This window comes from Xenopus laevis, chromosome 1S (assembly GCF_017654675.1).
Source record: "Xenopus laevis strain J_2021 chromosome 1S, Xenopus_laevis_v10.1, whole genome shotgun sequence".
NCBI classification, from domain to species: Eukaryota; Metazoa; Chordata; class Amphibia; order Anura; family Pipidae; genus Xenopus; species Xenopus laevis.
In genome coordinates this window covers 149,171,297-149,195,886 of record NC_054372.1, presented here as the reverse complement: position 1 = coordinate 149,195,886, position 24,590 = coordinate 149,171,297, and the positions used below count along the sequence as shown (strand labels likewise).

General features: G+C 39.5%; 1 protein-coding gene across 15 annotated transcripts in view; it reads right to left on the bottom strand.

Moving 5' to 3' along the window:
* ncor2.S (nuclear receptor corepressor 2 S homeolog) overlaps positions 1-24,590 on the bottom strand; it is a 230,682-nt gene that overhangs the window by 13,060 nt on the left and 193,032 nt on the right. For 10 of the 15 annotated variants that reach the window (XM_018235570.2, XM_018235537.2, XM_018235588.2 and 7 more), the window contains 14 exon segments: positions 22,732-22,878; positions 21,225-21,314; positions 20,663-20,943; positions 17,904-18,270; positions 16,369-16,596; positions 15,996-16,244; positions 12,874-13,023; positions 12,655-12,765; positions 12,362-12,527; positions 10,876-11,396; positions 7,830-7,973; positions 7,498-7,625; positions 6,144-6,334; positions 4,790-4,939 (listed from right to left, as the gene is read on the bottom strand). In XM_018235570.2, the coding sequence (XP_018091059.1) occupies positions 4,790-4,939; positions 6,144-6,334; positions 7,498-7,625; positions 7,830-7,973; positions 10,876-11,396; positions 12,362-12,527; positions 12,655-12,765; positions 12,874-13,023; positions 15,996-16,244; positions 16,369-16,596; positions 17,904-18,270; positions 20,663-20,943; positions 21,225-21,314; positions 22,732-22,878 (2,923 nt within the window). 15 annotated transcript variants of the gene reach the window in all.

The following is a 24,590-nucleotide window of genomic DNA, read 5'->3' as shown; positions in this document are numbered from 1 at the left end:
GCATTAAATAAATTGCCTGGACACTAGCATAAACAACGCTATATAGAATAAGCAGATCAAAATGGAAGAGAACTGTTAGCATAGAGATAGAGATTAAAGGTGATGGAGTGATATGGTGCAAAGCCATAATAAAGGTGGGTATGTGAACAGGACAGAAGCATGGCTGTAGTCTGCGATTATATGTTAGAAATTTAAGAGGCTGTTAAGTTTCCCACCCTAACCAAGGGAGTCAGAAAAGAAATAACCCTAGCACACCCTGGCCTTCCCAATCAAATCGAATCCCAGGTGCTCAGTGAAGGAGGCGTTTGGCTACCTCAAGATCCACATGAAAAGTAAGAAAACACTGGCACAGCATGGGTTGCTTCTAGCAGGGAAATCCCTTGCTCATTTATTGCGGATGCAACGTTTCGGGACATAACCCCTTTGTCAAGCATACAGGATGTTCAATGAGCAGAGTATTTAAAGGATTACAAATTAAGCTCAAATTGGCAAACATAATTACTTTGAAAACTCAAAAAATTAACAAAAAATTAAAAAGCGAAAAAAGATAGAAAAAAGACCATAATTCAGAGGTGAATAATATCAAGCAACGAAAAAATATTCCATCAAACGAAATAATTGTCCAAGGTAGTGAAAATGTCCTTCCATAAAAATTGTGAAATATCCTTCAAAAAAAGTAAAGTGTCCATATGATAATACATAATTATTTCAAATTACCCCACTAGCATTTAAAAAATAAACTTGGCTTAATGGGCAAAAAATTCCAACATAATATTATGAAGTATCTTTCCAAGTAGATTAAAAGTATCCAAATTGTGTCAAAACAGTGTTAATCTCAAGTGCATATACAATGTGTCATTTTCCATAAATTACATAAAATTACTTTTCAGGGAGCAACAAGTAACAATAAATACTAAGATTACAATGCTAGTGCAAAATGTATAAAAATTACAATATAATAAAAAAATTTTAATACATTTTCTTAATAAATTTTCAATCAACCACACAATTGGTATGTTAACTATAAAAAAGTTTAAATATTTACTTATTTGAAGATTAATAACAATTCACTTCTATCTTACCCTACATAAATGGAGAGAAGAGAACCTTTCCCTGAGGCATAGCTCTGCAGATAGCTTATCTAAAAGGGAAAAATAATTATAATTAATACACAATGCTTATAAAAAACAACTCATAATAAATTTGTCATTTAACCCTTTTGGATGGCGTGTTTGCAAAAACCAGATCCAATAACACTCTCTCTGGAGCAGTGTTTTCTTTAAATCCATGCCTGGTTTTGGACTAACTTTTTCTAATATTTGCCACCGTAGTTGGGAAAGTTGGTGGGCATGAGAATGAAAATGTTTAGCGAGTAAAGTTTCACCTTTAAATTTTTCTTTCTGTTCGTGGATCCCTGTGGTAACTGGTGGTGGACGGTAGGTGCGGATGGTAGATTTATGTTCATTTAACCTTAATTTTATGGCCCTGCTCGTTTGTCCTATATACAGTAATCCACATGGACATTTTATGCTATAAATTACGTCCTTGGTATCACACGTAAAAAAACCTTGTATTGCGTGTTTGGTACCTTGGTGTGGATGAATTACAAACGATCCAGGGGTAATAGCATTGCAGTGACCACAATTTCTACAAGGGTATGTTCCACACCTTTGGGTCCCCAAAAGTGTACACATTCCCTGCTTTCTCTTTGGTTTTTTCTTTATCAATTCGCCGATATTTCTGCCTCTCCTATATGAAAATAGGGGTGGTAAGCCAAACAGGTGCCCATATTTTTGATCAGTACTTAGGATATTCCAGTGTTTCAAAATGATATTCCTAAATTTTTTGGAATTTGTATCATACGAAGTTATAAAGGGAATTCTGTGTATTTTAGGCCTACCTTTTGGTTTTCTAACGAGGGCCTCTTCCCTAGGGATCAATTCCACCTCCCTTCTAGTATCCATAAGTGCAGCTTGGTCATAACCTTTTTCTGCAAAGCGTTGTACCAAAGTCAGGGAATCTGATTTAAATAATTCAGGTGTGGATGTGATCCGTTTTACCCGCATTAACTGGCTTTTTGGTAACCCTTTAAATACACCTGGTGGATGGAAACTAGTAGGTCTAAGCAAGTTGTTTCTATCAGTGGGTTTACTGTATAACGAAGTAGTCAGTACCCCATCCACCACCTGAATATTCACGTCCAAAAAATGTAATTTAGAGGGATCTGATTCGCAAGTAAATTTAATGGTAGGGTGGACACTGTTTAAGTGACAGACAAATTCCTTTAACATCTCAGGAGGCCCTGTCCAAAAAAAGAACGTATCGTCTACATATCGCATGTATTCATAAATGAATTGATTATATATAGGATGGGAGAAAATAAACGATTTTTCAAACTTATCCATAAATATGTTGGCATATGCGGGTGCCATGTTGGCACCCATGGCACAGCCTTGCAGTTGCAAAAAATATTCTTCATTATATGTAAAATAATTTTTGGACAAAACCAACTCAAGCAATTGACAAATGAATTTAACCCTATAATTAGGGAGGTTTAAATCAGACAAGTAATCACGCATGCAATCAATGCCTTCAGAGTGGGGTATAGAAGTGAAAAGATCCTTGACGTCCAAGGAACATAACAGAAAATTATCAGATGGTAGATTCAAGCTATTCAGTCGTGTTAAAAATTCAGTGGTATCTGTAAGGCAAGGTACTAGAAGGGAGGTGGAATTGATCCCTAGGGAAGAGGCCCTCGTTAGAAAACCAAAAGGTAGGCCTAAAATACACAGAATTCCCTTTATAACTTCGTATGATACAAATTCCAAAAAATTTAGGAATATCATTTTGAAACACTGGAATATCCTAAGTACTGATCAAAAATATGGGCACCTGTTTGGCTTACCACCCCTATTTTCATATAGGAGAGGCAGAAATATCGGCGAATTGATAAAGAAAAAACCAAAGAGAAAGCAGGGAATGTGTACACTTTTGGGGACCCAAAGGTGTGGAACATACCCTTGTAGAAATTGTGGTCACTGCAATGCTATTACCCCTGGATCGTTTGTAATTCATCCACACCAAGGTACCAAACACGCAATACAAGGTTTTTTTACGTGTGATACCAAGGACGTAATTTATAGCATAAAATGTCCATGTGGATTACTGTATATAGGACAAACGAGCAGGGCCATAAAATTAAGGTTAAACGAACATAAATCTACCATCCGCACCTACCGTCCACCACCAGTTACCACAGGGATCCACGAACAGAAAGAAAAATTTAAAGGTGAAACTTTACTCGCTAAACATTTTCATTCTCATGCCCACCAACTTTCCCAACTACGGTGGCAAATATTAGAAAAAGTTAGTCCAAAACCAGGCATGGATTTAAAGAAAACACTGCTCCAGAGAGAGTGTTATTGGATCTGGTTTTTGCAAACACGCCATCCAAAAGGGTTAAATGACAAATTTATTATGAGTTGTTTTTTATAAGCATTGTGTATTAATTATAATTATTTTTCCCTTTTAGATAAGCTATCTGCCGAGCTATGCCTCAGGGAAAGGTTCTCTTCTCTCCATTTATGTAGGGTAAGATAGAAGAGAATTGTTATTAATCTTCAAATAAGTAAATATTTAAACTTTTTTATAGTTAACATACCAATTGTGTGGTTGATTGAAAATTTATTAAGAAAATGTATTACATTTTTTTTATTATATTGTAATTTTTATACATTTTGCACTAGCATTGTAATCTTAGTATTTATTGTTACTTGTTGCTCCCTGAAAAGTAATTTTATGTAATTTATGGAAAATGACACATTGTATATGCACTTGAGATTAACACTGTTTTGACACAATTTTACACTGTTTGGATACTTTTAATCTACTTGGAAAGATACTTCATAATATTATGTTGGAATTTTTTGCCCATTAAGCCAAGTTTATTTTTTAAATGCTAGTGGGGTAATTTGAAATAATTATGTATTATCATATGGACACTTTACTTTTTTTGAAGGATATTTCACAATTTTTATGGAAGGACATTTTCACTACCTTGGACAATTATTTCGTTTGATGGAATATTTTTTCGTTGCTTGATATTATTCACCTCTGAATTATGGTCTTTTTTCTATCTTTTTTCGCTTTTTAATTTTTTGTTAATTTTTTGAGTTTTCAAAGTAATTATGTTTGCCAATTAGAGCTTAATTTGTAATCCTTTAAATACTCTGCTCATTGAACATCCTGTATGCTTGACAAAGGGGTTACGCCCCAAAACGTTGCATCCGCAATAAATGAGCAAGGGATTTCCCTGCTAGAAGCAACCCATGCTGTGCCAGTGTTTTCTTACTTTTCAAGTTTCTCACCCTGACATAAAGTAGGAAAGCATTTGATCATACATAGATACGTCTTTGATGACTAGGGGCAGATGGTATTAAAAAAAAAAAAACCTTGCCCTCATCACTGTCCATCATGTGAGGTTAACTTGGTGACCCTCCCTCACAGCCCCCAATTGGCAGGTTGGATATTTATTATATACTTTCATAACCCCTTTCAGCAGCAACCATATTCATGATCTAGAGGGTCCCATTCTGCTGACAAGCATAGGGCCTAATGTGTGCTCAAATAACGTTTCCTTAAAGCTCCTTTCTAGCCCTTGCTATGTTGAACCTCGTGTTAGGCTGGTGAAGTATGGATGTTCTCGTTAAAAAGCAGTTGGAAAAGCATTTGGAAAGAAGAACTGGATACTGATGGAAAGGTAGGTCCGCATGCTTTAAGAATGCATTACCTTGGTTCTGTCTGTTCTCCCTCTCTATATAAAGTGGGATATGTGGTACTTCTAGAATAGTCTGGCTCTCCCATGCCCTCTGGTGGAGATATGGGGTCCATACCATCTTCTGATCCACTCAATGCAGATGCTTTGTTTTGATCTGGTGATCTGAGGATCAATGAAGCTTAAATTCAACTATAGGAATTAGCTCGGTAAACCGCAGATGAAGGGCAAAAAAAAATGTGTGTTTTTTCTGATAGGCGTTCCAGTCCTGGGATGGCCCTTTGGCCAATATCCTGTGTTCCGGCACAGACTGCAGACAGTAAATATTTCTCCTTTGAAGCCGTAGCATTTCAAACATGACACACTGTACTGAAAGTTTCTAGCATGCCACTCAGACAGATCTGCTATTGTGTGGGGATGTTATAACAACTTTAAAAACTGTTTCCTAATTGACTTAGCAGAGACGTGGCCTGTTTTTTTCCACCAGCTCTGTTAAAGAGACCCAAATAAAAATAAACGCTGGTGTTGTGTGAAACAGCTTGTGCAGTATTCACAGCTATTTATAAGCAAGGAGAAACAGGCTGCACTTTTTCATGTATGCATCTCTTTTAGGGCATAGACAATGCCACTAAATAGGAGAGGGTTACTTTGTGGAACTGGGCTCATTTATTTAAAGTGGGCAAAATCTGATGTTTTGCAGCAACCCATTGCAATTAAAAAGCCATTAGCTTGGATCTTTCTACTGCAGCCAGAATAAGGAAAGCAATTGGTTGGGAGAGTTCCTGCACTCTGGAGTCCTTGCATACTGTTAGGAAATGAACCTGATGGTGCAGAATAGAAGGAGTAAGGGCATAGCAGAGGTTTGTCACCATCAGTTACTGGTGGATTAAGACCCACTGGGGCCCCTTGGGTTCCTTACAAAATACCAGTCATCGCTTGACCAGCCAATCTACCTAACTTTTTAAATGCTCCTAATGACTGGAGTGACCTATTCCATAAGACAACAAGCCAGGTGGGACTGTACATTTCTAAAACACCTGCCCAGTTACAGTATTTGACATAGCAGGAGAATGAGTATGCATTAATGGCATGCCACGCCTTTCCAGTACACACTCAATTATGTCAACAGAGGTGCAAACTAAAAAAGCCCACGTGACCTACACAGATTCCAGCCCACCATTAAGAAAACATACCCTGGCACCAAGGTTATATACTCACTAACAGAGGGCAAAGGCCAAATACATTGGGACTTGCACCCAAAAAGAACAAGTGTGCATACAACTGGATGAGCAAGGAAGATTACTCTACACAGTAGAAAATATATATATAATATATCATGGTTGCCATCCTTGTATTTTTTGCCTCTCACCGTTTCTCTCCATTGCTCCCTGGCGATACTCTTGCTGCCTGAGCCAATTCCTGGTGCTGAAGCACGCTTTCACTGGGGTTCTGCCTTAGATCCAATACAGGACAACCGGCTCCAGTATAATACATTGAGGCTGGCATTTGAGGGTGCAGCTGCTGTGGATGGTGCCGAGTGTAATCCTGTGTAATCACCTCCTAAAATAGAAATGTAACTGTTTTGTGTTTTTAGGTTTTTGTCAGCACCTGTACAATTCTACCTGCAATTTTCTTCAGTGATAAAGGCAACAAACTAGTCCTACCTTTTTATATCTTTTATAGAACAAAACTTCTTGCCCTTCTTTAAAATGACAAAGACCTCCCTCCCTGGAAAATACAGGCAGCCACCATAATGCTGGTACAGGCGGTTACAGCCAAAAGTATCTATTTTATGTTGTGTTTTCTGCCACAAACCTGTATATACCAGCATTGTCTGGGATTGGGATTTCCATTAAAGGGGCAGTATACTACCTTGTTTAACATGAGTTCAATGAATAGAGCTTGTTTATTTTTTTAATCTATAAAAATCAATGGTTTTTGCTACTTATTTAGGAAAAAAAGTTAAAACCGAGGCTACTCCATGTTTGGCCCTTGCCCCTGCATAATGGGTCCCTGCTATCAAAAAATAACAAAAGGTCAAGGGAGGGTTCTGTATGCTGATAATCTATTTATCCTTCTCAGACCATGGAGTTGCTTTAGTCTCCTTGTTTAGTTTAAAAAAAGAAAGAAAACAGATTTTTTTGTGATTGAAACAGTAGGCAGACTGTATGTTCAGCCAAGGCCTATTCATGAAAATTGTGAAGAACAACTACAATTCTTTTACCTATACATGTTTGAAGAAATGAACGTTAAACAATGTTACTTGTAAATTATTTTGTGTATGGGGACATTTGTAAACTTTTTCCCATTTACTGTAGTTGATTTAGCCTTTTTACGGGCTTGGCTTCTCTACAATTTTTTTATTGATCCCATTGGTAACAAAGTAAATGGTGCCAGTCAAAAAACCAAATAAAAAACTGCACATTTATGTGTCCTGGGGTGCTGACTGACTAGCCAAATATTGCACTGCCATTGCTCCCTTTGTATTCTGTTCTACTTTTTTAAATAAAGGTGAACAACTTTACCCATGCATTAATATGATAAAACAGAAATTCCTTTGTTCTATTTATCTATTTTCTTTTTATTCCCAAAAGACCAGAATGTGTAGTGCAAAAATAATTTGCTAACTGGACCTCTAATTAAATGCAGTGCTACACAGACAATGTTGGATACAGCGGTGACAGCCCCATTCGTGTGACTGTGCTTCAGTTAGTAAAACATACGCTAATGTGCTGTGCCAAGGTGACGACCCGTTGGCTTTTTCCATATGGAGGCTGAGAATGGCACGGTGACTGTTGGCCTTCAGCTTTCAGTCTCATGTGACCTTCTGATGATGAAAGTTTGATGGGCCCTGTGAAGAAGTTGAAATGATGTGTTTAAAGAACACATGTGAAAATAAAAACATGGTGGAAACACTTAGTATCTTAAAATTGTAAAAAAATAAGATAAATAATTAGAAGTTAGGACACCCCAAAGCAGAACAGCAATAAGAATTACAGAATATTATAAAACTTGCTTCATCTCATGATAAATGAAAAGGTGAAATTTCATTCACCTTGTTTTTGCCGTGGCTCCTGGTCCAATCCTGAGCTTTCCAGGTCCTGTGTGGCCCCAAGGATGCGCTTGTCATGGCACAGTCCGGGGGAATTCCTGGGGCTGATACTATCAAGTCTGTCAGGGCTGTAGCCAGCAGGGAATCCTGATCACATACAAAGACAAGGTTTCAGTGTAACTATCTCCTCTCCACATAACTGTTGGCAAAACTGAACTGTGCAAAATGTTCTCACTAGGATGTCTCCTAAAATCAATAATTAGAAAAAGAAATGTAGAAATAGAAGTCTCATTCTGGTCATAAAAGTGTAAAACTGCTGAAAATGCAGAGGATATCGTGAACATATTATTAACTGGGATTATTAAATTATTAAAATGCTAAGGTCTAAAGCTCATCAAACTCCTTCAATCTCCTTCAATCTCCTTCCTTAACAAACCTTTGGCTGTAAAATCGAGTTTCTCTGACTCCAATGGCTTTTTACAAAATCTGATCAGTAATCCTTTTATTTACTTTATTTAAGTAGTGCCACGACTGGTCAGATGGCAAGCATATATGCCATGCCTAGAACCCAAATGTGCTATCAACATTCAAATCAAATATAAGATTACCCTTGTCTTGCTATAATCTATTTTTATCCATACCCCACACATAAGATACAATCTCTACTGTAATATTGGTTACATGAACTTAATGCAACAACAAAACTTCATGTAAGTAAACAGAATGGTGGCATATGGAGAATTTTACCCAGGAATGTTGAGGTGGCACTTGAGTTCTTAAATTCTTGTGTCATAACGAAATACCAAACAATACCAAATATTAGATTTGATTAGGGTTACAACTATACTACCCTGATTTAAGTATCACCCTGATGGCTGTAGAAATCGTTCATGTATCAGTATGGCCTGTGTCCCTTAGGGACATCAGAACAACGTCTCACTTTTCTCTGCATATGTTCCATATAATGATTTTCCCTTTTAGTGCATGTATCCCAGTAACATGTGCATTCTTATCCTTTGCATTTGTAATTAAAGTATAAAGCACAAATACAATGGTGACCCCCCAAATTATGCGACATCCAGACCATACATTTTGCACAGCTCCACAGAGACCCACATACCAAAACCCAGACTAGATCAGACACATTGAGCAGGCAGTGTGTGGAGTTTGCTTGGCATGATTAGAGCTGCATCATTGTGCAAGAAATGTCATTGTGAGGACACGCCACCAAGCCAAGCCATCCCTAGGTGACCGCAACCTGCCAGCAGACGATCCTAGGATCTGCATCCAAAGGAGAGCAGCTAATCCTCTGGAGGCGGTGGTGGAACCACCAAAAGCTGTAGCTTCTCCCGGCATCATAAGGACACAGGAACAGCTGCACTATGGATGAACCCTGCATTTTGTTAATGCAGCTCTCTAGAGCTGGGATACTGATGTCCCAAACAAAGTGCCAGGCTACTGCACAAAGTGGGGACAGCTAGTTTATTATAGAAGGAAATCAAACATGCAACTAAACTACAACTTCCAGCATCCCAACCAAACCCTGGCAGTTGTAACCATCTTTATTGCTACAGGAACGGTATTGAGAGCAGGGAGGTTTTATATAATTCTGAATTTGAACAGAGAAACCTCACAAACCCAACCTTCAAACTTGCTGGGCAGCCATACCTCAGAAGATCCTGGACCACAGCTTCCAATTGTTCATTTTCCTGCCCCTTCTGGGCACTAAAACTAAAAAAATGTGCTTCATGCTCCTTTGGCGATGATGGGGTTTAATGTTTTCAGTTGCAACTTCTTTGTTCTTTCTTGGTAAGATGTGGTGTATTTGTTGCACCTGCCTATAACAGGGCTAAATCTACATGTCTGTACAAGGGAAAAACAAATGGGACTAAAAGTACTAAAAAGGTCAGATGACCCTTGGACAAGTGTCTAGTTCTAACAACTTATGGCCCTCCACATATTGCTGAGCTCCTAATAGGCACAGCTATTGGCAGGATTCTGGGAGTTCAATGCAAATTAACAAGGTGAGGACTCCTGGCAGTAGCAGTAACAACTGGAAGTCTCCAAGTTAATCATCAGTCAGGGTAATGTAATAAACTGTGTTTGCCTAGGTCTAGTAACCCATAGCAACTAGGAAGATATTTGTTTAGAACAGGGGTGCCCATAAGGTAGATTGGGATCCACCAGTTGACCTTTACCTGGCATTCAGTAGATCTCAAGACATTGTCAACAAACAGCTTGTCTAAATCACCCTCCTGTTTCATGTTTTATTTCAGATATGTATTCAGTTAAGGTTACATAAGACATAGTTGTTTATTAAATATAGCAATATAAATTTTCTCATAAATCAATATAAAATTTAAGTAATATTTTTCATGGAACAGAATGCTAACAATTCTTTTATGGATGTAGATCATAATGGGACAACATCACTTAAAGTAGACCTGGAATTAGTAAAGTATGGGCACTCTTGTTTAGAAACAACCTACCAATAAATGCTGCCAGTCGATTGGTTGCTATGGGATACTACACTAGCAGAAAACGTTAAACTAAACTTTAAATAAGTCATTCAACCACAATAAAAATATCTACGCCCTCTGCCTTGTAAACAATACAGCAGCCATTTCACATTCCAAGCAGGAACAATACTTGGGTAAAATTGAAATGACTGCACTCAATTCTCTGTAGTATCCACCTCATTCATTATAGCTAGTTTAAAAATGATTAACCCATCAATTGCTAGAGACACCTGCTATGCATTGCATTGCATTCAGGTACTGAACACCTTTGTGTGACTTTGAGCCCTAGAAGGGGATGACAACACATTCCCTGCAATTCAACGAGGCCAGCAAAGCACTAATTAAATCAAAAATAATAATACAAAAAGAACCAAATCACTTCTTGCGAAAATGTCATCGGAAAATGAAAACTGAGACAAATGATTGGTTAAAATAAAAACAAATTAGGAAGCCAAAAAAGCCAATCACCGGAACGTGCATGGAAAAAAAAAGGCCGCAAGCTTTGGACTACCTGCTCCCGTATGTCTTACCATCACTATTGGCGTCGATATTTAGCGAGCCTCTTTCTCGCTTCCCGTTATCGCAAGAAATTTGACGCATGATAATGGCGTCTATGAAGTTGGCCGCAGTCATGGTGGTCTTACCGAGTGAACGGAGCTCCTGTTCTTGCATGGAAAAGGGTTTAATTGGGGTCTTGTCCCTATTGTGCTGCTCAATGGCTGACACTGTAGACTGGTCCAAGGGCTGATGCTGTTGGCTTTTCCCCTGTCCGTTGTTATAGTGATGAGCTGAACCGGCCCCAGTTGAGGTGAGCGGCCGAGACTCCACAGCCTTAATGGGAGAAGTCTGTTCTATGGCTACTGTAGGCAGCTTGGAGTTATAAAAGTTCTCAGTCCTCGGACGTTCTAACTTGGAGTCACGTGTCCTAATCATTTCCTTCTGTAACATGACATGATCAGCAGACTGGTAGCCCTCAGATCCACTCACTGAGCGATGAGACCCTGCTGTCAACTGCATTGATGATCGGATGGGTGAAGAGCTAGATGAAGTTCTAGGAAATAAGAAACAGGTAAATCATTCAAGGCATCCTATTCTCATGTCACTCTTTAAAGAATTACATTATTTATATGAATAATTAGGCTAATAGTGCAAATTGTCTTTCCAAGCTTCTACTTCTGTATAGATCAATTTTATCACAAAATTTGCTTAATTCTGCCAGGACTGTGAGAATATTGGCCCATTTCTGGTGTGTGGCTCACTTTAATGACAGCTGGGAGTTGATATATACATTTTCAGAGACCTTTAAAGGAGAAGGAAAGGCTAAAATTAAGTAAGACATATCAAAATAGTCTATATAAATACAGTACACCAGTAAACCCTAAAAGTAATGCTGCTCTGAGTCCTCTGTCAAAAGAAACACAGCATTTCTTTCCTTTTATTGTGTATACATGGGCTTCTGTATCAGACTTCCTGTTTTCAGCATAAACCTCCAGGGCAGGGCTTGAGCATGCTCAGTTTGCTCCTCTCTCCCTCCATCCTCCCATCCCTGCTGTAATCTGAGCTCAGAGCTGTATGTGAGCAGGGTGAGACTCAGGCAGGAAGTGATGTCACACCAAGTTTATATGGCAGCTTATATCCTAAACAAACAGAGACAGTGTCTAGAGCTGTTTACTCAGGTATGGTAAAGCATTCTGCAGAATAAATATAGCATTCTAGCTTGCACTATTGAGGCTAATCTGTTGACAATAAATCATCTTAGAGCTTTCCTTCTCCTTTAACAAACTGACCTTGGCAAGAAGGGAATAATGGTGTTTGAGATCTTTATAAAAGCAGGATAAAATGAGTTATTTTACTTAAGCAACACACTCCACTATTTACTTCTTTCAGCTAGAGGTATAGTTTAATATCTCCCTTCTGCTTTTGCAAGAACCTGATGCAGAAGCTGTTCCCTGTGTAATGCCATGTGTTGGCTGTAGCCACCACCCAGTGGCCGACATTTTAATGAGTAATTCTTACCGCAGTACTGATGGGGTGCTTTCCGTGCTAGTCATAAGGTTTTTCATGTTTGTATTATGAAGAACACTGGGCCGCTGCTGCACGGTTTCATGTGTCCGTGGTGACACTGGGGAGTGTTGGTGGCTGTGACTGGGAGCAGACAAGCGCCCACTGCTCTGTTCTGTTCCTAGGATGAAGGCAGGCTGTAAATGATCAGTCGTTACAGACATGTGTATCAAATCTGCTGCCCTAGTCATTTTCTACAGCCTCAGATTACCAATTTTCTATGAGAACCTCAGTCTAAGAGTACTCACCAGGTCTCCATATAGGAGCGTGCTCCACATTAGTAGACAGCACAGACTTTTCACGCTCTCTCTCACGTTCAGGAGCAGATGAGGTCTGTTTGGTCACATGTGAGCTGGGTGCTGAAAAAAACATATGAGAATCACAAAAGCAATTAGGTGGAATAACTCACACAGCGAATACAGTACATTGGAGTGTGTGGTCCCTATTATAGCACAGAGAAATATTACCTGGGGAGTGTGGGGAACTGCTGTGTCGGCTACTAAAAGTCTGCGGTGCTCCAGAGATGTATGTTATCCTATCCATTGTAGCAGCAGATGGACTTGCAGACTGGGGAATGAAGACGGGTAAATGTGGCACTTGGGAGAGGTCTATAATTCCTATACAAGGCAATGAGTGAACAGCAGTCAGCATCAAGTAATTCAAAACAGACAACAGTAACTTACAAAAGGAAAGACAAGAACCCTTAATCTTACAATGCTGCCCCTGAAGTTTGGTGTAGATTTTGTAGAAGCATGCAGAACAGTCCTGTTTGAGCGTGTGGCATAATCCAAGAAAAATGGAAATCATCTGTAGTGTATATATATTTAAATATGTGTTGTCCATTCCAGTGATATATATGATACAGCTCGTTAACTGAAAGCAAGCAACTTTAACTCTGGGTAACTCCACCTTACTTATTTACAGGCTAATGTAATTAAATGTTCTGTATTCGTCAATCAGTTGTCAGTCAATCAGTTGTTCAGATTGGTCTTGTTTATGTAATCACAGCAACCAGTAAGCAGCTAGCCTTATCTAGTTCTGTTATTATAATAATTAAAAGCCAATATCTGAACCAATTGCTTTGGCAAGGGCAAACTGTATCCAGGCCCGACTGCATTGCCCACTATGGCTCAACTGTAGGGGTGAAAATGTGTTAAAAAACACAGGTGGAAGGTGGGCCCTGCATCGTATAATGATGCCACAATGCACTGCAGCATCCAAGGCTTCCATTTTGGAATCTCTGTATATATCACAGCATGAAAATACATATTCATACATATACACATTCATTAATTTAGCATCTATTTAACAAATACTTTACGCTGTAAATTACAGTGTTTTCCTTTTATTTAGGCTAGGGAAAATACTTCAGGGGAATACCAATGCAATCCTTAGATTGGGGCTATTAGAGGATTCTGGGACATACAGTGTTGGAGCGATATATCCGATTCCCTTGCTCATGGTTCGAAACTGCCATTATATTTTCCCAAAAATATGATTATCTGCAGTAAGATCATCACAGACATTCAGTAAAAGCCCACAAATATCAATTTCATATTTCAGACTAAACGAGATGTCTTCTTTCCTAAATCTTATGCCCAATGCTCTGGTTATGCAAAATAACAAAACAAACAAGACTAATTATTGGATCCATCTGGGAAGTCGGATAGACTTAAATGGACTTTGATCTGTTTGTGGCTTTGCTCTGGGCTGAATGAACTATATCAAGCATGTTGTATGCACACAGCCCCATTTCCCAGAAATACAATAAGATTGGGGGATTAATGGTAGATCCCATGTTAATACCCAACAGACATATATTAGAATGCAATGGAACAACATTCATTTCTTGCTATTCCTTTACTAACTATGCTATAGATTACCAGCTGTGTAAAAATCTGGCCGACATAGTGACTTAATCTAATATTTAACAGTTAAAGCATTCTTTTATTCATTTCTTCTGACAACAAAACACTGTGAGCAGCAAATGAAAGTGATTTTAACAATATATAGAATAATACAAAATGCTCTGCTGTAAGAGCAAACTAAAAGCAGAATAAGTTACAAGCAGCAATTAATATGACAAAATGAGTTGTATCAGCTATGGATGGAAAGATCTTTTCCAGTTGATGAAAATGAAGCATATGCTATTTTTGGGACATGATTTCCGTAAATATCAGCAATGTCAATCAGAACTGGCGGCACAGTTCTGGTGCTGCTTATGAGGTGAAATAGCAATTGGACCAAAATGGAATGCTTGGAGCTGCCATAGTGGTCTGCAGTGATTTACTGGCCCAAACACTTAGAGAATGGAGGAGTTCACTTTATTATAAATCAAATATATTTAAATTTCAGAAATAAAAGAGTATTGCTTGTTTAGCAAAGACAGATGCAATCCCTATACTATACATTATTTGGTGCTAAATTGCACTTAACTTTATGCCATGCATTTAGCTGTTGTGTCTGGTACAGGGTAGCTGTGCATCCATATAGGCACAAGGGAGCCTATATGTATTTTCATGCTGTGATATATACAGAGATTCCAAAATGAAAACCTTGGATGCTGCAGTGCAATGTAAAGTACGCTGACATGTTTCAGATCACATGGACCCTTTCCCAAGTGTGATACGAAACATATCATACAATAAAAAATAGCAGCATAGTTCTGCATTTCGTGGCCTCCTTCATACTTGATGAATTCTGGACCTTTGTGGTGTCAGCTTTAGAGGGTGAGCCTACTATACAATTGATATTGGGGATACAATGGGGAATACCTGTATTTCTGGTAAGGGAGCCTAATACTGAAAAACAGGGACCCAGAATGCCTTGTGTCCTCCAGCACCCAGGTTTGTCCTGCCTGTATATACTTATACAAGTAAATTGTCAGCAAAAAACATAAAAATGTACTTTGTATTTTGCAACCCCCCACCCCATAATAAAGGAGTCTTAAGAGTTCACTGATTTTAGTGTAATTCTAATATCTAATATAGCAGGAGAGGCCAGGCTGCAAAATGAGGCCTGATAGATAACACTTTTAAAGGGGTGGTTCACTTTTAAGGTAACGTTTATTATGATACAGAACGTCCAGTACTAAGCAACTTTTCAACTGGTTTTTGTTATTTTTTTTTTTTTTTTATAGTTTTGTAGTTATTTGCCTTTTTCTTTGGACTCTTTGCAGCTTTCAAATGGGCGTCACCTTCTAAAAAGCAAATGCTCTGTAAGGCTACAAATGTATTGTTGTTGCTACATTATATTACTGATCCTTCTATTCAGGCCTCTCCTATTCATATTCCAGCATCTTATTAAAATCAATGCATGGTTGCTAGGATAATTTGGACTTAAAATGCAAACTGAAGAGCTGCTGAAGCTAAATAACTCAAAAACCTTCAAACATGTTGCTCACGATCTACTGGTTGGGGATCACTGCTCTACATCATACTAAAAGTTATCCCTTTAATACATGCTAAAGTGAAAGAGCTTTTTGCAAAATGGTTGGTCTCCAGTATAACTGTGAAGATTACATTTGTCCGTTAATGCTATACAGGAATTTCACTGACAGATATGGGAAACACAGATATTCAATGCCTACTTCGAGGACCTGCTGAATAGTTGAGAGCCAGGGCCGGATCCCTCTGCTGCAGACCACGCAACATGTCTGCCCTCTGTGCCATGGCAGTGGCTGTATTATGGTGCATGTGCTGTGAGGTGATGTAGTCATTGATGATAGTCTGGCGATTCTCCATGGCAGCAGTATCTGGGTAGCCACGGATGAGGTACGGTGGATAGAGGTGGGGGTAGGCGGGATTAGGCTGCAGTTGTCTGGGCAGGTAATAGGCAGCTGCAGAAAATAAGGTAATATGTATTAGCTGTTCATTCATAGGACTTAACAAGAATGATAAATTAAACCCCCAAAGAGGCTTGCCAGTAAAATTCTGTGTATGTATTTCGAGAGTATGTCTTACCTGCCTCCAATGGGATCCCTCTGGAAATGGTCCCAGGGTCAAATGCTAAAGGTATATGACCTCTATAAAGGTCAGCCTGGCTGACTCCCCGCAGTAAGTGCTCATAGGTGGATAGAGGGTGGAGGTGCTCTGGGACAGTGGTGTGAGGAGATTTGGAGTTTGCTACATCTCTCGGATTAGGGGTACTCTTCCTTTCCTGAGGTATAGGTTTTCCAGATGTAATGCTCCCTGTGAATATATGAATAAATAAATGGCAAATCAGTTAAATGGCTTTTTAACATATGTAGAGTTACATGATACATATTCATAGCTCAGAACTGCATTTAAGCTGTTTACAGCTGCAGAGCTTATTTCAAAATACTATATACTACTATATTACACAAGATTAGCACCCATTAGATAAGTCAATTAATATGAAAAACACTTATGTTCTGGTTGGTATGGCGAAGAAATAGAAATGTGACACATTAATGCTGTAAATCAGGGGTCCCCGACCGCCGGGCCGCAGACACTCCCGCACTGGGCCGCCGAGCCCAGTGCGCAAAAACGAGGCACACTGAATTGGGCGCTGACACGCCCCGAATTGGACGCCGGCGCAACAAAATTGGACTTGGGGATTTCACATGCTAATTTCGTGTTCCTGATCTACTGCTTGTTTTATATCTGAAATAAACTCCTGTGTAAACCCTTCTTACAAGTGTGGTATTTCCCTGTGTGTGCTAGTTGGTCATACGTCACACGTTCTGTTATCAGCTATGTAACCTGTGCTTGAATGGCTGCCCCCATGGCTACACAGCAGCTTGTTTATATAAACTAGTAGAGGTTTAGAAGCAAACACACCAGTTTTACCAGTGCAGGGCAACATATATATTTTAATTACTTTAATACACTTTGATTTTTTGGTGTTACTGTTCCTTAAAAACATTGGAACACATGTTTAAGCCAACAAAAATAGAAAGGCTAATACCCTAAGACAGAGCTATCTAACTTCTTTAGTACCAAGGGCTGGAATTTTTCTGGAAGAGGGAGCCAGTGTTGACCACTTCCTGTTTTAAAACACACCCACTTTAAACCACACCCATGTTATAACAAGAACTTTTAAGACCATGTCCATGTTAAAGGTGGAAGCGCACCAAAAAACCAAATGGTTTTCGCTGATTGCAGGGATATTACTCAAGTGGAAAATTTAAGACATATTAAGAAATACTCATAAATCCATATGCCTCCTCCTACCCTGTGGATTACACAACAACCCCAGCATATGATTAAATACCTTAGGTGCAGAGTCAGCGCAGCGGAGCTCACAGGCGCCTTCCGGCTCTTCGGTATTCTTCAGGTCCCTTCTGCTATTTTCGTTACTTTCGGCGCATGCGCAGTTGTCACTAACTGGAAGATTGCTCCAACTGCGAATGCGCCAATATGGCACTCACATTGAAGAATACAGAAGCACCGAAGATGGAGCCAGTAAGCTCCACTATGCTGAGAGTTGGACAGCACTGCCCTAAGACATGATTTCCAAGCAAGTAATAGATTACCTTCAAGATGCCTTTGTGAAGACTCTCTTGTGGTCACTGGAGATCCTCTATTCAAATGGCTGCTAAACCCTGCTCCATGGGCCAGTTGGTGGTCTTCATAAGAGAGTGGACTGTGTCTTGGCTTGCCTGGATCTGGCACAATAACTGGAGCCCCCCTTGTAATGGAGCCACTAGAGTTGGTAACAGAGCTGGGTCTGCTTTTCAGTGCCTCCTCATAACACAATCTCTCCATAGTCCTTGGGTCTTGCAAGACCTCCATGGGATGCAATGCATGGAACGACCTACCCGAGTTACCAATTATTGTCCGCACATCATGTTTTTTGGCACTTGAAGATGAGGAACCACTGTCATATTTCAAAGGAGTACCCTGCAACCAACAGAATAGACCATTAGCTTACAGAACATTTTTGTAAAGCTGGAGGAGAACAAGATCACACAATTATGTACAGAGCATTTTGGCTGCATAAAGCTCTCTGTCAGGCACTAGCTATGCATGTGACACAGATACAAAAGTATGTATTCGTTGGGAAAGCATATGCCAGCTTCCAGACAGTACTGCGGTGCCCTGCCAATAGTAAGAAAGAAGAAAGAGTTTCTAAAAAAAAAAAGACTTTCTTTTTTTGAATTTTTGTATCTAGCCAGGACTGAGATCTCTTCCAAGGTAATTGGCATAAAGAATAAAGCGATTATTTCCTTGGAGGCTGAACAAATATCTAGCTGTGTTGTTGGCTCCCCCATTTCCTGCTTAGAACCTGCATCACTATGAAGAAATGCCCAGTAATATCCAGCGAAAAAACAACTCTGCCCCAGGATTTCCAGGCTCCATGTCCAACTGAATTACAGGGCCAGTGATTCGATTAGTTCCTTTCTATATTATTTCACAAGATTGTTAGAAAATCAACTCATGGCTATGAGACAGATTTAGCCAATTTTTCCATATGCCCTTCTTATGGGGAATCTTTGCACAAATGATTTGTATTTAAACTGTAGTATCGTAAAGAAAAACCATAACATAACATGTAGCGGCATTTCTTATCTCTTAAACAAAATTATTGGAGAAATAATCGAAAAGCAAGTATACTAGTTATACAAACCCCCCTAAGGTGGATTTAAACTAAAATAGAAAATAAATGTAAACTGCTGATGAGCAATTTCCATTCATTTTCTATTTTTTAAGGTTTCTGAATTCTGAGATATTAGCAGTTAAAAATACAGATGACTACTGACAAATACTAGAGAGCGGACAGGCCTGTGCAGAGCCTGTTAACCCTAAGGGTGCTGCTTATCTGAATTAGCAGTCCAAAACAGCTACACTATAGATAAAAGTCAATTGCAAAAGTGCTCAGAGGAGCAATCTTGTTTACTTTACATCAATTTTCTGTTTGGTTTTAGGTCATGTTTCAAAATATACTGACACCAGAAATTAAACCATTTTTACATCTATCATAGTATTGGCTTTGTTTGCTACTTATAATTTCGCCATAAAGTATTTGCTCAAAGCCTTTACATTACCCATCTGACTTCCTGTGCTCGTCTATGAGGGGGTTGCCATTAGTGATGTGCGGGTCAGGGTTTCCCTGACCCGCACCCGACCCTAACCTGCCCTGCTACAACCCGCGCCCGCCCGTACCCGCTTCCGATGGTCCTTTTATAGACCCGCCCCTGCCCGCCGATGACGTCACAATGATGTCCCAAAAGGGGTGGGGCGAGCAGATGCAAGACTATAAAACTGGAAGTCGGATGCCGGCATTTGAAGGTGGCGGGCGGGGAGAGCAGGAGAAGAGCTCAAGCCGTACCCGGCTGCCACCCGCGAGGAGCACTGCGAGGTCGACCCGAACCCGCCCGACCTGCGAGTATCGGGTCGGCCCGCACATCACTAGTTGCCATATTTGTGCAGCAGAAGTCCGTTAGTATTAGGAACTTTAACTGGCAGGCTGAGATGGGACAGTCAGGTTTGCAAAACAGTCAGATTTAGGAACATCAACTAAAAATTATATACAAAAAAAAATCTCTCGGCAAAAAAACAATCAACATGACCTATAGGTAACTTTTTATATACATTCATATATTAATAAGGAGTTTTTTAGTATCAGTATCACTTTAAATGTCGAGCCTTTGGGTCTCTCTAGCATAGAGTGTGCCATTTTGCTCTCTGCGTTAGCCTTCTGGACTCCTCTGATAACGTTGGGGACACCCCCTCCAGCGCATAAAGATGAGTTTGCGGGGGAGGGGCCAGGATCATCCTTGGCTCTATCTCATCAGGTTCAGACCTCTAAGGTATGAGCTTGCACACGCACAAAACTTTTGAGGTAAGCACACACAACAAATTGTGGTGTGCAAAACATTTTTTTCTGAAAACAGAAGATTTTGTATCAATTCTGACCTGAGCATACAGTTTTTAAAAACCATGCTCACAAGTTTAAAATGTGCGCACATAGCCGAGAAGGAATTCGAGGGAACATTGGAGGGCAGGGAAATTTATATTGCTTAACTTCTATTCTTAATAAATCAACAAATAAAACAATCAGTCACTAAGGGAATAAATGTGTCGGTACTTAGCAGTGGCCCAGCATGCCCTCTAGTCAAACCAGAATACGTGATATTTTATGCTCTGTTGTTGCGTGCCGGGAAACATAATAACCTAATACCTGGCAACAGATAACACAGATAAACAGATAAAAAGTACTGAACGTTCAGACCAGGTCAGGAAACTTCTTGGTTCTTTTAAATGTATATGCTAAGAGCATGTTGTACTATACCTGTGTGATTGAACCTTCCTTATGAGATCTGGGTGTAACCTGCATTTCTGGTGTGTGCCTCATTTCTTCCCTGGGAATCTCATGGACAGATCTTCCTGCTTCCTTCACTGTTGCCACCATGGCGTCATGGGCATTCATCTTTAATGGACCTGAAAGGCCTTCATGTGACCTCACTTTGTAGGCCTCAGGCAGACCATGCGGTGGTGTGCTTTCTCGTTTCAGCTGCTTGGCTTCCCTTCTGAGGTAGTCCTCATGAACCTCAGTGTAAGAACGAGGGGTACCTGTCACAAAATACATCAGGTTGAAGGACCAGATGTCAGACTTAATAACATATAAATCACAATACAGAAAACTGCTCAAAAATACCTAATCCATGCACAAAGGCCACTTTGAGATCCTCTGTGCACATGAGATAATCTGATTCACTGTGTTAGTGCAATGGTTAATAAAATTGAAGCAATGCCAATTCCAATTTACAGATGACTTTTTTATCCCATCTAAATCTGAAGAAGATAACACTACTGAAGCAAAAGCATGAATAAACTTGATGCAATAAAACTACCATGTGTTATGGAGCCTCGGAGGTGTTGTAGTGGTTCTTTCATAGTATTGGGGCTATGCCGATCCCCTGGAATCGCTCTTCCAATAAGACCTAATTATGAAGAAAGTGAGACATCATTATGATCCAGAGAAACATCATGTAATAGCAATGACAGCCAATCAGCACCTTGTATATCGACACAAGTACCAGGTTCATTACATATGAGATTTCCATCATTCAAACCTCCTATTCTACATAATCTCTCATACTCTAAACCTTGGATCGCCAAACTTTTGAACCCGTGAGCAACATTCAGAAGTAAAAGCAGTTAGGGAGCAACACTAACATGAAAAAATGTTTTTGGGGTGCCAAATAAGTGCTGTGATTGGCCATTTTGCAGAGTTCCTGGGTGTGCCAAATAAGGGCTCTGATTGACTATTTGATAGCCCCTGTCCAAACTGGTAGCCTACAGGAGGCTCTGTTTGGCATTACACCTGGAATTTATGCAACCAGAACTTGCCTCCAAGCCAAAAATGTTAAAATAAGCACCTGCTTTGAGGCCACTGGGAGCAACACCCAAGTGGTTGGAAAACGTTGCTCACGAGCTACTGGTTGGGGATCATTGCTCTAAACAATAACACCTTGTCTGGAAGTTGTATCCAACATTCTTATAAATATGTCCGGCAGCTTTAAAAAAACTGGGATTGTCCATACAATTGCTATGAGAAGAACACTTGGCAACAAAACTAGGTGTAGATGTATTTCATCCTGTCCTTTTTAAACTGAAAAGTATCAGATGTGGAAATCTCTGTGGGTTTTCTGGCTTGTGTCCCGTTATACAGAAACCATATTAGGGCTCATTTACCACTGCCCAAAAAGTACAAGGGTAACAGGAGGTTTAAAAATGTGCCCCATTGGGCCAATACACATAGAAGTTGCAGTCATAGCTATGGATGGCAGGGGCTTTACTCTGTACCTTCGGCACTATAGTGTGTTAAAAACTGGGTACAAAATACAGAAAGTAACACTGTCAGACACAAGGTAGTCCTATGCAAAATTCCGGTCATGGACCTATAAAGTGTCAGCTCTTTTCTAAAAGCATAATCTCTCAGTAACAACCAAAGACAATTCTCCTAAAAGGATAATACTCTCTAACATATGGAAGTTTCGTATTCCTGTAATGTTCAGTACAACACAATGGCACAAAGAGAAGACTATTGGCTGCTTTATCGTCATTTTGCATTATCTGGTCACAAGCTCTGCTTGCCAATGTGAACCAAGCCACTTATTCAGCCGACAGGCTTAACAAATGGATATTAAGGGCCGAGTAAGAACCTTTTGTCCCCTGTCACATTCAGCCAAACACCAACAGTAGTTAATTCTATTTAATTATATAAAAACCAAATTTAATGCCAACTTTAGATAGTAATGGATTTTAAATCAACAACAAAAAAAGGACAATTACTGTATTACTGTTAGAGATTGTCAAAAAAAATGACCAGGGATTCAGCTGCAAAACCAGACCTACCCTCAATGGGACCAGCTGGAAGCTCACAAACTTGCAGACCTCGTGGCACCCATCCCTCCATCATGTCATAAGTGCGTTTAGAACTACTGTTCTCATGGGTGGAAGCTGCTGTCCGACCATCTTCCTTTGAATGCTGAGCTGCACTTCCTAAAAAAAAGATAGAATGCTGCATTCTGTTAATCATTGCCTAGCATAGTAAAAGGACCATTTCATATATATTACTTTCCCCAAAGCCTCTTTCACTTAGAACATATCATATTTACAGCTGCTGTGCCCCCTAGTACAGCAAGTCTAAACGTTTGCTTTGGGTTATATCAGAACCTCTTTAGACAGGCCTCTGGCCATAATAATAAGATAAAAAGAAATAACCCCCATTTAACAGAACAGAAGCACTGTTCTTCAATCTATAGGAATAGCTGTGTCTGAATTAGAAAGGATTAATGACCAGTCACTTCTAGATGGCATAATAGCAGACTACCATGTCAATCTGTTTGGGGGAAAGCATATTCTGTCAAGTACCGCACTTCCACCAAAGTAACATTACCAGGTGCTTAGAGGGATCATGACTTTTTTGGTGTAGTGTTTATTTCTAAATAACATTGTTACACTTCATAAAAGTCACTCTGCCACATAACATGTAATTCCTGAACCCAACAAGTATATATTTTTGACTTTTAATTTTGGTGAGTTGGCAGCCATCTCAGATCATTTTGCCTGATCATGTGCTTTCAGAAAGAGCCAACATGTTGTGGTGGAACTGCTTTCAGGTGGACTGGTACTTGGATTTTTACTATTGAGTGCTGTTCTTGGATCTACCAGAGAGATGTTATCTGGTTACCTTCCCATTGTTCTATTGTTAGGCTGCTGGGGGCGGGGGGTAGGATGATATCACTCCATCTTGCAATGCAGCAGTAAGGGCATGGACACAAATGCAGATCTTCGCCGTGGTTCACGGCACGGTTTTTAAAAAGCTGACTGCGTAAATACGCTAGCGTAAGTTGCCATTGTCTTAAGCTTAAACCACTAGCGATATATATGCGGCGGTTGCCTTTTTTTTAAAAACCGCAATTTCAAATTTCAATAATCAATTTCAGTAGACAAAAAAAGAATGATTACAATGACACAATTACTTTGATTTGTACAAAAATACATTTGTTTCCAGGTTACATTTTTATCTACTGCACAGCAGCGACTAGAAGCCTTGATGACCTGTTGACACTTTCTGGGCATGCTCCACAAAGATTTCTAAATATAAAACTATCATATGGTTGTTTTAAAATATTAAGTATTTTTGTAATCTCTTGTCTTTCCAATATAACGTAATGTTATGTATTGCGTTTCCTGAGGTGAAACAATTGAAGATTGGATGTGGCATTTACCAGTTATGAAATAGCCAAACTTGATGTGGTCTTGCTACCCAGAGACCAGTGAAAATATAACTGTTGTGGGTTACTGCAAGGGGGGCAGATTTTGCATCATGTTACTCCACTAGCCTGTTTAACTCTATTGGTCATTATTATCAAGCAGTCTGTTTAGGTTTATGCCAAAAAAGTGTTGAGACTTTGTGTAGAATTCCTATTTGTGGGGTTTAAACTACCGTTAACACTATCCTCTGGAAGAAATTGCAAATGTGAGGGCTCTTTGTATGCAATTTATAAAAAATATGTAAGCCAAAGTCCAATGAAGTGTATGAAAAAAGTGACACGTTTATAAAAGCAAGCATAGAAGCTGGTATACTTAATAAAATTGCATATGTGATGCAGTTTTACTAGCTACATTAGTTTCCATGCAAGTTGGCTTGAGAAGCTGTCTATGCAGTTGTATTTCAAAACCACTTTTTTTTTTTTAATACTTGTGTG